At 34.2% G+C, this 15601-nt stretch overlaps 2 protein-coding genes across 2 annotated transcripts; one reads left to right on the top strand and one right to left on the bottom strand.

Moving 5' to 3' along the window:
• Window positions 1-1928: 1928 nt before the first annotated feature.
• Window positions 1929-7283, bottom strand: LOC128960953 (serine/threonine-protein kinase Warts-like). Its single transcript, XM_054307132.1, is given in 5 exon segments — window positions 1929-2553; window positions 2687-3158; window positions 3266-4092; window positions 4095-6389; window positions 6761-7283. Coding segments are annotated over 5 exon segments (4434 nt in total). The 5' UTR covers window positions 7034-7283; the 3' UTR covers window positions 1929-1986.
• Window positions 7284-7967: 684 nt separating this feature from the next.
• LOC128961056 (NADH dehydrogenase [ubiquinone] 1 alpha subcomplex assembly factor 4-like) lies at window positions 7968-9181 on the top strand. The gene is made up of 2 exons (XM_054307264.1): window positions 7968-8381; window positions 8478-9181. The coding sequence occupies exons 1-2, from the start codon at window positions 8189-8191 to the stop codon at window positions 9128-9130; spliced, it is 846 nt and encodes a 281-aa protein (XP_054163239.1). The 5' UTR covers window positions 7968-8188; the 3' UTR covers window positions 9131-9181.
• The last annotated feature ends 6420 nt before the right edge of the window (window positions 9182-15601 follow it).

Genomic DNA, 15601 nt, shown 5'->3' with positions numbered 1-15601 from the left:
TATATATATATATATATACATACTGTATATAAAATTTAAATATCGTATCAATTTTGAAACAAACAATAAAAATTTAAACTCAATTTTAAAATTTAATTATCAATTTTATTTTTATTATTTAATTTATTAATTTTATATTCATAATAATAAATATATACAAACAACTTTTTATAATAATAATAATAATTAAATATATATATTTATATATAATTTTTTATATATATGCAACTATTTTAATGACAATTTTTAATTTTTTTAAAAAAACAAATGAACACAAAATAATAATGAAATAACTATTTTCTTTTTTTTTTAAAAAAACATACATTACTTTCAATTGTCATCATATAATGGTAAGGCAATGATTTCATTGTATTGGTTTTATGTTATTATTATTATTATTATAATTAATTAATTGAAATACAAATCTGATTTCAATTAATTAATCAAATATTAATATTATTAGTTAATAAAGTTAGAAATATAAAGGAAGAGAGAGAGAGAGAGAGAGAGAGAGAGAGAGAGAGAGGAAAAATGATATGAGAAATGTTATGGGATTTTAACAAAAACACCAATTATTTTCATATAATTATCATTTTTTTTTGTTTAAAAAAACAAACAAATTTACACATTATGTACACAATAAGACAATTAATTAATTATAAGTTAATTTCTAATTAATTGATTTACACAAAATACAAAAAAATATTGGTTTGAAATTTTAAAGCATTTTTTTTGGACAAAATTATTTTTCCCCAATTATAAAAATAATATTAGTTTTTGTTTTTAAAAGCAAACTATTAATAATAATAATATAAAAAAAACATATTAATGTTTTGTACTCTTAATGTTATTCTCAATCGTTATAATTAAAAAATATAATAAATATTTCAATTTTTCGCTACAATTATATATATATATATATATTGAGTAAACAATTTTTAGCACAAATATTCAATATATATATATATATAATTAATTTAAATATAAATCTTTAGCTAAGTATATATATATATATATATAATTTGAGAAAATGAGAGATACATAACATTACACAAAATATTATTCAATATAAATATATAGTTTTTTTTCATAGATTTGTATTATTTTACGAACACTTTTAAATCCACGATTTGTTTCGTTAGGATTTTTGTTTAGTTAAGATTTTTTTAATGTTAAAAAATACTATTTTCATCTTAAATTAGTAAATAATATAATATATATATATATAATATTAATAATAATTTTAAATATAATAATAATAATCTTTTTTCTTTATAATTTAACATTTGTTTATGTAATGAGAGTGGAGACACCACTAATTAATATAATAATTTTAATAATAATATTTAAGGCAACTCTATGTTATATAAATATATATATATATATAATCACAATTAAATCGTTGATCAGTAATATCATCATTAAAAACAATTTAAATACGAGATATATTTTTTAACCACACAATTAAAATCTCACTCGTATTATATATCAATACATATACAGTATATATATATATATATATATGTATATGTTATTTATGAAAAAATAATCAAATATTTTGTTACAAATTGTTAACTTTCTTTTTTTTTTGTTAAAAAAATTGTTTTATAAATTATTTAAAAAATAGCACTTAATTTAATGGACACTAAAAAAAATTTCCCATTCATTTTGAGTAGTAGTCACTATGATTTACACAATCAATTATTTAATATATATATATATATATCAATTTATAAAACTATACAAATATATATGATATTTTCTATACTCGAAATATATATATATATATATATATATATAATATATAAATTCAATATATTTCAAAAATATCTAATGACATCATTGTGTTTGTGATAACAAAATGAATTATATATATAAAAAAAATGTTTTTTGTTTTAAATTAAAAAAAAAACATTATGTGTGTTAGACATTAGACAATAATAGACACACACACTCATAAAATTTGTTACCTAACTATTTAGTCAGTCATACATAAACAGGACTTCCCTGTCCATTATCGGTAGCGACAGTGGCGGCTGTTCCGGCTGAGGCCGAACCACCGTTATTATTATTACTATTATTATTGACCATATTATTGCTATCGCGTAGTTTTATCGGATAGGCCTGGCCGCCGGCGTCGAAAAATCGGCGAAACGTAAACTCGAAGAATGCATGCTCAGGATGTTTGCTATTATCGTAGCTGTTGTTGTTGCCGTTCATCTGATTGATGTAGTTATAGTCGTCACGGGATAGGCAACCGCCGCCGCCACCACCACCGTTGGTCATACCATTAGAGTATAGTTTGTCATCGATTTCATCGAAATTTGATGTATCTGTTTCGTGTTTAATCTCCGGTATGTACGGTGCCGGCTGTTTGCGTAGATCACCATCAAAGACAATACCGTCGAAAAACGAGTGTCGCTTGATTTCGTCGGCACCGTTACGTCCGAGTCGGTCCTCAGGACCGCAACATAATTTTACTATCAAATCGGTCGATGCCGGGGAAAAGTTCCGGTCTTTCGGTATTCGCAACGTTTTATCCCAATGTATGACCTGTGCCGAGAGTAGGTAGGGGTGAGCAAACATACAGTGATATTAGTAAACAAATCATACGGYAATAATACAGTATAGATMAGTAGGTATTCCCCCCCCCCAAACAATCCTASCAAACAAACAAAACACTCACTTTATTTTGGGTCTCTTCGGGTGTGTTGGCATTGAAGGGCGGTATACCGACAATCATTTCGTAGAGTATAACACCGACACTCCACCAATCGCACAGTTGGGTATAACCCGTTCGCATCAGTACCTCCGGTGCTATATAATTGGGTGTACCCACTAGGGAATGGGCTAAACAGCGCTGATGTTCGCGACGTTTGCGCCGCTCCAGTGGCTTGACAGAGGTCGGCACATGACAGTGACAATTGTTGGCCACTGACCACGATTCGTCGATGTCCATCGAATCTTGCCGATCGTGATCGTTGCGCTGATAGTATTTCGAGTCGTGTGTCCATCGAAAACCGGTGCACAGACCAAAATCGGTTAGTTTGATGTGTCCGTCTCGATCAATCAGAATGTTGTCGGGTTTGATGTCGCGGTGAATAAAACCCATTTTGTGGACACTTTCGACAGCGGCCACCAGTTCCGAGATGTAGAACCTATTATTAATAAAAAACATTTTATTGTTTGTTTATTTAWTTAATACAATTTCATTCAAAAGATTTATATTATTGTATATGTGATATGATATTGATTGAACACATACCTGGCCAGTGGCTCCTCGAAGATACCGAATTTGATGAGCAACGACATGAGATCACCACCGGGTATGTACTCCATCACAAAATACAGACAGTCTTCGTCTTGGAAGGAAAAATACAACTTAACCACCCATTCGTTGTCGGCTTCGGCCAATATATCTCGTTCGGCTTTCACGTGCGCCACTTGATTCCTCTTGAGTACATCMGACTTTCTCAATGTCTTCATGGCGTACAACTGGTTGGCATCGTTTTTCCTGACCAACGCTACCTCACCAAAGGCACCGACACCGATATTCTTGATCTTAGTAAACAACGATCGGTCCATTTTGGCACGTTTTAGACGCAAATAGTTGGACTCTTTCTGGTATAACATTTGTCGCATCTGATTCTGGTCTTCGTCGCTCAGACCGGCTTTGGCCATCTCTTGTTCCAACTGTAACCGTCGGGTTTCCCGTTGCAGATGACATTTGATCACATTTTCGATATGCTGTTCCATAAAGAACTTGAAGGCGGCCGGCGAATAGATTTTTACTTTAGATTCGCGCCTTTCCTTTTCCTTCTCGTAGGACAGGGATTTACGGGGCGGTATTGGCGACTGATGAGTCGTCTTGTGTTGCTGTGACGCAGATTTCTTATCACATGTCGACGTAGTGGACACACTGGCAGTGTCCGAATCAAAATCAGTGTTGTTGCTGCTGGCAATACTGGTCACATCACTGGTGGTCGTCAATTGATTTGGTTTGGGCGGCAGCGGCGGACAAGCCTCCAGTTGCCGTAAACGGGCACCCGATGGTAGGGCACTGACTTGCGAGTTGCAWATACTTTCGACAGTGTATTGACCAAATCGCTGCGATCAGAGTTCGGCGGCATTGGTGGCGGTCGTGTAGGCATCTGTATTGTCGGTGTTGTCCGTGTATTGTACGAACTGCTGCTCAACTGTTGGGTACTATTAATAACGGCTCGCTGGGCGGCCAATGCAGCTACCGATGACGCGTAACTGGGCGGCTCAGTGGTCGGTATATGCATCTGATTGGCACCATTAACAAACTCGCTGGTAAACGGCGACACAGAAACAGTCACGTATTGAGTATCACTTTGCTGTTGTTGTTGTTTGGTGGCGGCCACGTCCTTGTAGGGCGGCGGTGGTGGAGGGGGTGGCGGATGACTTAGTGGTAGTGGACTTTGCTGCTGATGGATGACAACAGTGCCGGCCGCCGATTGGTCAGCAATGACRGCAGCTGTTGCGCTATTGTTGGTGTTGAGTAACAGTAGCTTTTGTTGCTGCTGTTGCATAGCCGTCGCATAGGACGGCGGCGGGTTTGCCGGATAACAGTCCGTATCGGTATGTATTTGTTGTGTCCGACTACTACTTGTCGTCGTTGACGATGACTTCTGCACTGAACAGTTTATGTAAGGCGAGTGGTGGCCAGCAGTGGCTAACTGTTGTTGTTGTTCGGGCGTCAGATTTAAGTGATTGTTAGTCACGGATCCGGGCAGCGGAACAGCTGATGAGTTCAGATAAGATGGCGGAGGAACGGGTGGCGGTACTATCGATGATTCCGAACGCATTGATTTCGGTGCCGACGATATTATCGGCGATATTGTCGGCGCTACAGCCGTCTGCAGTACGGGCTTATGAACGTGAGTACTCTTCACAGATTGCATAATCACTGGCGATTGAGATATGGCTTGTCTGGCAGTCCAGGCCTGCAGTGCCGGACGAGTGACCAGACTGGAGGTCGAACTAGAGGCCGAGGTATGCGACGTGTGTGTGAGCGATGAGATACTGGTCGTCGATGAAACCGGCGACAACTTTTTGTGCAACTGTTGCATATTGAGGTTCAAGCCGTTCAGGCCGTTAAGTCCGACAGGTTCGCGGGGCGGTACCGATGCATAATCGGAACTGCTGCTGATAGTAGGTGTGGGCGACTGGCGRCCCGAACTGGACGAAGCAGCATAGGATGGAGGAGCCGAATAGATTGAATTGAAACTGACAGGACTCTGGGGATACTGACTACTGTGCAACTGTTGGGGCGTTAGTCCAACGGTCGAACTGGTAGTTAGTCCCAGACTCTGGAGCTGTTGGGTTAGATGAGCCAAATTGGTAGCACAGTTAACACCGCCGCCACCACTATTTCTGGCCGCAGCCACAACTGCTGCAGCGGCCGCGGCTACAGAACTACCATTTGTCGACGAGTGTCCGTTTATGAATGATATGGGACTGGTTCCTCTTTGTGGTGAGGAACTGGATGCCGATGAGGCATAACTATATGCTTGGGTCCTACTATTTGTCAAATGTATACTACTACTGCTACCACTAACACTACCACCAACACTGCCCACTAAACCATTACTAATACCAATCCCATTGGTGGTTGTGTGGTGATGATGGTGGTGGACAATTGTCGTATTGATGCTACTATTGCTGGCACTGTTAGACGATGACATACGTTTGATAAGATGCTGCAGCTGTGGATGAGGTGGTACGGCAGTACCACCGTTAACATTACAGTTCACTACACTGCCATTAATATTATTGTTATGAATAATATTACTAATAGTTTGCGAAGTAGTCTTTTGCACCGGTATTTGAACGCTCGAAGCGGCGGCCGCTGTCAGCGAACAGCCAGATAGCACTGATGATGGTGGCTGTAGTGGCATAGAAGCCGCCGCTAGAGTAGTGCCGCGCGGCGGAGGTAATGGTGGCGGCGGTTCGTTGGCAATATAGCCCACTCCTACGCCGCCGCTGCCGACACCGTTAGACGACGATAAAGACGGGCTTCGGTTGACAGGCGAGTGATGATGAAAGTGCTGGTGATGTGGCGATTGATTGACTGCAGCAGAGTTGAGCACATTGTTTACGGCGGCTGAGGCCGTCTGCTGCTGCTGATGGATGACAACACCGTTGTGCAGTTGTTGTTGTTGCTGGTGATGATGGGAATGGGAGTGTGGGTGATGGTGGCTGTTGTTGTTGTGATGGCCATTGGGCAGACCATGAGCCGCTATGACAACGCTGCTGGCCGTAGTGTGATAGCCGTGATCATTATTAACTGGCAGACCGTTGCTGTTGAGTATACGCGGCTGATCGGGTAGTAGTCGTTCCCGTTTCAATAGGGTTATGGCCGACTCCTGGACAACAAAAAATCAATAGAGGAACAGGTTATTAATAATAATAATAATAAATGATAATATAGGAGGGGATAGTTATCCACATAAAAAAAAGTAAACAATGAGAGGACAGTTAGACATAAATATATCATATATAATAGAGATCTGGTAGTCTATCTAAGCAGTCAATCAGTTTCAAGTAATTTGGACACAACAACACCAAAATCCATGGCTATTACACACATAAACATCAAAAGGTTGGCCTAAATATCGGGAGACAGCTATAGATAGAAAGGTTGAGTGAGAGAGAGAGAGAGAGAGATAGAGAGGAATCGGGAGATAGAGAGAAACGGTAGACACATAACCACMACAACAACAACACTAACACTAACTTTATTATCATTGTTTGAGCTGACACTTGAACCGATACCACTTGTCTGTCCCGGCGATGATGATGTGTCCGACGTAGTACTGCTAGCCGACGAATGCGGACGTCCATTGCTGCCGCTGTTGTTATTGTTGCTGATGCTGATGTCGGGTACGGGTGCTGTGGTGGTGGCGGCGGCAGCGGTGGTTGTGGTGGTGGCGGCAAACGGCTGTAAACTGATCCGTATTTCGTGTAATGCCTTTTCGCGGGCGGCCCGAGCCGACGCCATTTTGCTCATTACATGTTACGCCAGAGAGTCGTGTGTATAATAATATAATAATAATAATAATAATACATAGTATGTATGTATGTATGTATGGAAGTGTAGTGGTGTCACAGTGTAGTTAGCTTTTTAGGCTGTGCTCTCTAACATCACAACACAAACAGCATACCAGTGCTCTCTCTCTCTGGTTATAAACTAATGCTTATATGCTATGTATATATATAAACGCGTTGTATGTATAGTCTATGTAATACACTCTATACTCTCTATACTCTACACACACACAGTGTTTATTAATCTACTCAACAATGAATGCATTGCTGTTTAAAAAAAATGCATTTTTATTTTATTTTATGTTATTTTTTTTCACTCCAATACTACAGTCAATGCTATGGGAAATATATATATATATACAGTATATATACAGAGTAAACGATAACTAACATGTAGTATACACTGTATGTATTGCCAATAGCACTGATCGTATAGAGAGAGAGAGAGAGAGAGAGAGAGAGAGAGAGCCATAGTATAGAAAATAAACTGGTATTAAACTRTATAGTTATACAGCGCATGCGTGCCACACATTGGAATGCATTGATGTGTGTGTGTGTATGTGTGTRTRTGTGTGTGTGTGTGTGTGTGTGTGTGTGTGTGTATGTGTGTGTGTATGTGTGTGTGTGTGTGTATGTATGTGTGTGTGTGTGTATGTATGTATGTGTGTGTGTGTGTGTGTGTGTGTGTGTGTGTGTGTGTGTGTGTGTGTGTATGTATGTRTGTGTGTGTGTGTGTGTGTGTGTGTGTGTGTGTGTGTGTGTGTGTGTATGTATAGTATGTACGCATTGCTAGGACTCACACACACACACACACATTCCAATTAGGTTTTATGTTGCTATTGACAACCAAMAAACACAAACAACAACAATGTCTAACATTTATTATTATTATTACATTTAGTATTGTTATCTAACATTGCATTCAATGTAAACTCTATAATACGATATTATTATTAGTGTATAAAACAAACAAACAATAACATTGACTAATATAACACGTGTTGTTGTTTTCAATCACACATGTATTGTTGAGTGACAGACCAGTGTAGTGACCGATGTTTATGTGACCACAGATAAGACATTTGAGAGACAGTTTTCAGAGAGAGAGAGAGAAGTCATGGACATCGACCGTATCTATCAGCTGATGGGCGCCGGAGCTAAACGATTGTACGGCTATTTTGTTAGACGGCCTGTCCAACGATGGAATGTCGACAATCGGGCCGAACGGGCSATTGAACGGCAACGGGAGATACCGAAAGTKGCGCCGCGTCACGATGGCACTGCCGAACTGTTCCGAACGTTGGCCACAAGTATGTCCGTTAMATACRACATAATTACCGATCGTTTTTTCTGTTATTATAATTATAATTAACATCTGGTCTCTTATTTTTACACCCGACGATCAGGTAATCCCGAAGTAAAACGATTGCACGACAAAAGTAATGATCTATTGAATCGGATGTCRACRTTCAAAGTGGTCAGCACTGAACACCAGCTTAGCGACGATGAGTTGCGCGAAATAAACGAAATCAAAGACCGGGTCCGATCACGACTGCCGCAGTCGAGAGACGGAACCGAAATACCGATTCACGCTTATGTCGAACCCGATGTGGTGCCCGTCGGCCGAATCAGTTTGATTCGGTCGCTTGATTTTATCGGCAAACATAGCAAATATCCGGATCAGTACGACGCGGCCACCATTGCCGCACAGCATCGGCTACGCCAGCAGGACGTCACTGATGTCCTCAACTATTTCAAACCGTTCTATCGGGTGGACAAAGATGCCGATCCCGAGATAGAGTCCAGCAAAGTATTAGGTTTAACCAAAAATCATTTGAAAGATATTGTCAACTATTTGAAACCAAAAAACGCTGATACGATAGCCGAACAAATTACTGGTGACAGTAGTAGTAGTAGCAGTGGTGGTACGTCTAATAYCACCCATAAGGCTACCACCAATTATGCAGAGACTACCGGTGCCAATGAGACTGACCGAAGTCAACCGTCATTACCCGTAGAGAATAAAAATAATAATAATAATAGCAAACAAAAAGTTTGATGATATTAAAAGTGTCACAAATGATAGCCAACAGCAATAAAAAAAAAATAATAATAATTTTTTTGTTTTGTTTGGTTTGGTTTTGTTTAATATTATTAAATTCAAATAGAAATGATAATGTTTTTAATTGACGATAAACACCACCACAACAACAACAATAAAATCTGATAATAAATAAAATCCTTTAYAAACATTTAGCAATAGATAGGGTATTATATTAGTGGGGAGAGAGAGAGAGAGAGAAATGAAATAAATATTTTTAATGGAGATTTTTAGTGTTAAATTAAAAGTATCATTAAAATGCAATTGAATTTTTTTATTYATTACTCTTTTATTTCCAAACAACGACAACAACAATAAAAAAAGAAATCTCATTTTAAGGAAAAGTCATTTGAAAAATATATTATAATTTTTTTGTTGTTGTTTTTTTTTTTAGTTTCTGATGTGAATTACACATAATTAGATTTATTGATAGTATAGTTTTTTTTTTTAAACATACTGTATAGTTTCTATATGTGTGTACGGTATGTATAAAATTAAAAAAAAAAATAAATATAAATTTTATATCATATAATGAAATGTTTTATGTATGTGAATAATTTATTTATAAATAAATAATGATAATAAAAATACATTAATTAAATTAATTGCTATTCATATAAAAAAATATTTATTTATATCATATATATATATGTTTAAATGCACATTGGATGCAAATTATTATTTTATTTGTTGGTTTGCAATAATATTATTATTATGTTTAAACCAAAAGTAATTGTAATTGAATTAGACTGTTGTTTAGGGGGTAACAAATAATAATAATAACAATACATAATTAACATTGAAATGCTTATGTATGTTATGGAATTCATACCAATTACACAAAAAAATATGCATAGAGATTGGCATATGTGTGCTTCAATATACATAATAATAATAATACAGTAGATAATGAGATACGATATTATTATTATTATGTATTATAAAATTGCAATAAATAATAACACGTTTTTCTCTCTCTCTTTCTCTCTCCTCATTGATAAAGTGGGCATTAATGATGCGCCTATGGATTGGTATGTATGTGGTATGTATACCAGTGCTGTGTGTGTGTGTGATGTGATGCCAGTGATCTTGTGTTACAAAATATGAACAGCTGGCACATACCATAACCAAATAATCCGGAGGATCGGATGGATGGATAGATAGGCACATACGGGTTGCGATGACTGCAACAGATCTCTCTCTCTCTCTCTCTTTCTCTCTCTCTCTCTTTCTCTCTCTCTCTCTCTCTGGGATTGCTAAATGTAGGGCTGGCCCGGGGTTGCCCGGCCAACACATACACACACATATATATATACACGATCCCACATTCCTCAATACCATCACATACCTCAGCAAACAGTTAATGTGTGTGTGTGTGTGTGTCTGTATGTATAAGAGAGAGAGACAACAATACAAAATTTTCTCTCATATAAAAAATATATTTAGTATAAGTTTTAAATTGATTTCATGAGTAATCGAGAGAGAGAGAGAGAGAGAGAGAGAGAGAGAGAGAGAGAGAGAGAGAGAGAGAGAGAGAGAGAGAGATGAATTGCAATATTATATATATGTGTATATATTTTTGTATATACAGTATAAACCAAAACTTTTAGTGATGGGATGGGAGGCACTGGTAGTATCAGTGATACTGTATCACACAATAAACGCGCATAACATTATAACATTCCGATCATATTTTACTGTCTCTACACATACATACATAAGCGCTATATAGCATACATGTGCTCTCATGAGATAAAGAGAGAGAGAGAGAAAAAAAATAAAATAAAAGGGGACAGAGATTTCACTTTTCAATGTTAAAGGCATCAGAAAAACATTTAAAAAAATAGTTTTATATAATAATAATAATACAGTATATATGAAATTCCAACACATATTTTTCAACCGATTTTTTTCTCTTATTTTCTAACTCCCAGTCCTTTTGAATTTTATTATTATTATTTTGGAATAGACAGTTGAGAGTTGTGTTGGCTCAGCTCAAGTATGCCATTCCTCATCGAGATTATCGCTAAGTTTTTTTTGCTCTGTATTCAATGGTTTTTTTTGGAGAGCTAAGAGTCAGAGAGAGAGAGAGAGAGAGAGAGAGAGAGAGAGAGAGAGAGAGAGAGAGGTTTGGGATGAGAGAAATAAGAGCAGATATTTTGGAGTCAAATATTTTGAATAATTTTCTCTCATTTTTTCACATCATGAGAGAGAGAGAGAGAGAGAGAGAGCTATTACTTATAAAAAAATATTTATTATTAGATATAAACCGTTGGTCCTTATGTTAGGGTTTTTGAAATTTATATTCAAGTGATGTATATTTTAGATATGTGTTGTTATAACTTATAACTTCAAATACTGTGTAGTAGTAGTAGTAGTAGTAGTAGTAATAGTTTGGTTAATATGTTTATGTGAAGGCTGTCGTCTATAATATTTATATGATATTTGGGAAAAATTATTTTTCGCGGGAGAGATAGATCGCATATATTTGGTATTTTTGCATTCAGCGCTCAGTTAGCAAAAATTTTTGGAGGCCGTTTTTGCAAATACACACAGACACACACATTTACAGCAGAAAATTACTGGCATTTTCTCATAACATTTGGCATATTTTTTTCACTGGTTGTTCTACACATTCCTCTCTCTCTCTCTCACTATCGACGATAGGCATTGTATTGGTAGGCCATATGTCGTCCTTGCCTTAGGCTATGTGTGCTCTCCTCGCACGAGCCAAGAGAGAGAGAGAGAGAGAGAGCAGCGAGAGATAGGATAGGATAGTATAGACCGGTCAGCAGCGCATTGGGCATATGTATATTATTTTTATGAGGAACACCACACAAACACACATTTAATAAGCGCATTGGGAATTCATAGCCTGGCTAAAGGCACGGGCCATTGGTGTGTGTGTGTGTGTGTGTGTAGAGAGAGAGAGAGAGAGTCCAGTGGTATTTGGAGGGTCACATCGTCGTCTAATCTAACAATTTCCAGTTTAGTTGCAAAGTATGTGTGTGTGTGTGTGTGTGTGTGTGTCCACACACATAGCCCGCGCGCAAAAACATAGAACCACATGCCGGCGCTATCACTTAATAAAGTGGTGGTGTGTCTGAGATAAGTGTGTGTATGTGTGTGTGTGTGACTGATTCCTCCCAATAATTTCCTAGTGTAGTGCTAAGGGACAATGGCCGGCCACCCCATGATGCTAGCCAAACGGTGCCTCCCGTTAATGGGTTCATACCGTTCATTACAGTGTAATTTTATTTTTCTGATGATTTGCACAAAAAAATAAATATTTTTTTGTGAATATAATAAATAAAAATTTTTTTAGATATCCTCTCTCTCACACAATTTTTTTTGTTACTATAGTTAGAGAGAGAGAGAGAGAGAGAGAGAGAGAGAGAGAGAGAGTACCCTAACTAACTATAACTACTAAAGGGGGTAAAATGGGATGGGTAGGTGTGCCCCCTCCTACTTCTGCAAGACACACTAAAAACAGCTAACATTTGGTCGATTAGTATCAATAGTAATGCAATATTTATATCAATATATTCAGTATATATATATATATATATAGCAAAAAGCAACAAAAAAAAAGATTTTTGTCTCTCTCTCTCTCTCTTAACAAAATGTTTGGTAAATACTAGAGTAGTAGTAGTAGTAGTAATCACAACATATAATCAGGAAATCTCTGTATTTAGTTATATATTTTTGTTCAGTTGTGAGCTAATTATTCAACAGATGCGCCAAAATATTTTTGTGGGCAAAACTATTTTATTTATTTATTTATTTATTTTTTTGCTAAATATATAACAGACCTGTTTGTTAGTTAGGGGGGGGGTTGGGTGTGGAAGGGGGATTACGATTAATTGCTATATATATATATATATATATTGCTGCATAATCTATATAATGTATATTATTGAAAATTAAGTAATATATTCACATTAGAGAATAACATTGTAATAAATATATGTTTATGCAAAAATTAAAAAAAAAATTATAATTTTTAAAATAATAATTGCAAATTTGGTTTTTTAATTTTTTATAATTGCCAGTAAAATTGTTTTATTTTTAATTAAAAAATTAAATAAATTTAGATAGATTTGTAGGATTTTTTTCGCTGTATTTGTGTGAACTAAATATGTGCGAAAAATATATATATTCCCATTTTATTTGATAAATAGTTTTTTTTWTAAATATATAAATTATAATATTTTCAATATCTGATTGTATAAATAAATTTATTTTTTGTACATTTAAATTTAGCTAGATAATTTACGTGGATATTTATAATAATAATAATAATAATAATAAATAACTAAAAAAAACTATCGTAATATTATTCATTATGGGAATCAACTTTTTTTTAAAGAGAGTAATTGACTGACAAAAATCAATGCTAACCACACATACATACAGTATATAACAACAATCAATGACACCGATATATATATATATATATATATATATATATATATATATATATATATATATATATATATATATACTGTATTACTGGTTAATTAAATACAATATTTTCTTATTTTCTACACACACAAACACACACACACACACACACACACATACATACATACATACACATACACACACATACATTCACACACATACACACACATACATACACACAGAGTAAACATAGTTATTATATCAGTGGAAAAATATTTTCGTCCCAAATATGGGAAACGTATAGTGAAAATAAGAGATTAAAAGAAAAAGTGAAAAACTATTTTCACATTTTTGTTTTATTATTTTTTCATAATAATATGCATTTTTATCTTTTTTCCCTTTTATGTTTTTTTTATATATTGTCGGTTAAATTACTAGTGAGTGAGTAAGAGAGAGAGAGAGAGAGAGAGAGAGAGAGAGAGAGAGAGAGAGATTAACAGACAGATTGCATTAAAACAAAAATTTTAGTTGAGTTTAATTAATAGTATTTTGCAAATTAAAATATGTGTATAAAAATATTACTCTCTCTCTCTCTCTCTCTCTCTCTCTCTCTCTCTCTCTCTCTAAGCAAAGAAAATATATTAAGTTATTTAAGATATGCATTCAGTGTTAGGAATTCAGATCAGACTATATTTATATATCAAAAACAAAACTATGTTTTGCTCTCTCTCTCTCTCTCTCTCTCTCTCTCTCTCTCTCTCTCTCTCTCTCTCTCTCTCTCTAATAACTAAAACATTTGCTTAAAAAGGGGATTATTTTTAATGTTTCGTGACATTGCGTAACACACCAAATGGCTGAATAGTTATGTAATTGTTTTAATAGTATTTTTTATCATATAATATATAATGTGTAGTAATAATAATAATAATAATAATAATAATAAGTACAGTATTTAAAATAATTTAGAGCTTAACATTGTTGACACTGTTTTTTTTATAAATAAATTAATTTAATTGTGTTAAACAATTATAATACAGTATTTTACTTGCGAAACCCATATTTACTGTTTTTTATATATATATAAATAATTTAATAATAGGATAAACCAGAAAAAAATGTTATTATTGTTTAAAATATTGTTTAATTAGAAAGTGAATCCAAAAAAATTATTTATTCAATTGCCTCATAAAATTTTTTAAATTTTATTTTATAATAAGTTTATTTACGTCAATGAGTGATTTTTTATTTAAAAAAAAAATTGTTTTACAAAATCAAAAAAATAAAATACATTTTCATATATCAATATACTGTATATACTCAAAATGTATAACATTTTTTTACGAGCGACACATAACTTAAAATATTAAAATTAAAACAAAAATTTTTTATTTTATTTATTTTTATTGAGGGGGTAAGTGAGGAAAGACAACCAACTCTTTCAAAAAAAATAAATAAACGTATATTTGGTTACATAAATAACTCTATAATTATTTTATTTTTTTGTTGTTGTAAATATATATATATATATATATATATATATATCTAATATTATAAGTTTGTATTATAAATAATAATAATAATATTTTTTTTACTAATATAGAGTGCAAATTCCTCAGCGCTATGGGATTATTGGTCCAATGATTACACAATAATAATAATAATAATAAGTCTATCTTTTATGTCACATAAAATACTGTATATAAATATATAATATAAAGTATTTACAATATATATATATATATATTATGTGTATAACTAGGAAAGAGTCAAAATAATTTTTTATTATTATTATTTATGAAATAATATTATAAGTATTATTTATATTGAATATACAGTCATATAATATGAGTGAATGAGAGATAGATAGATAGATAGATAGAGAGAGAGAGATCTAGCAAACAAATTAAAAATTAGTTTATACAGTATATACACTTTATAAGTTAGTTATTTAATACAACAACAACTAAAAAAACTAAAATAACAACAACAACAAAATACTACTAAAAAAAATGTTTCCAGGCAATA

The sequence above is a fragment of the Oppia nitens genome, unplaced genomic scaffold, assembly GCF_028296485.1.
Source record: "Oppia nitens isolate AA-2021 unplaced genomic scaffold, nextdenovo-longstitch-racon4-pilon3 scaffold5_pilon_pilon_pilon, whole genome shotgun sequence".
NCBI lineage: Eukaryota > Metazoa > Arthropoda > Arachnida > Sarcoptiformes > Oppiidae > Oppia > Oppia nitens.
This window is presented reverse-complemented; position numbering and strand designations above follow the sequence as displayed.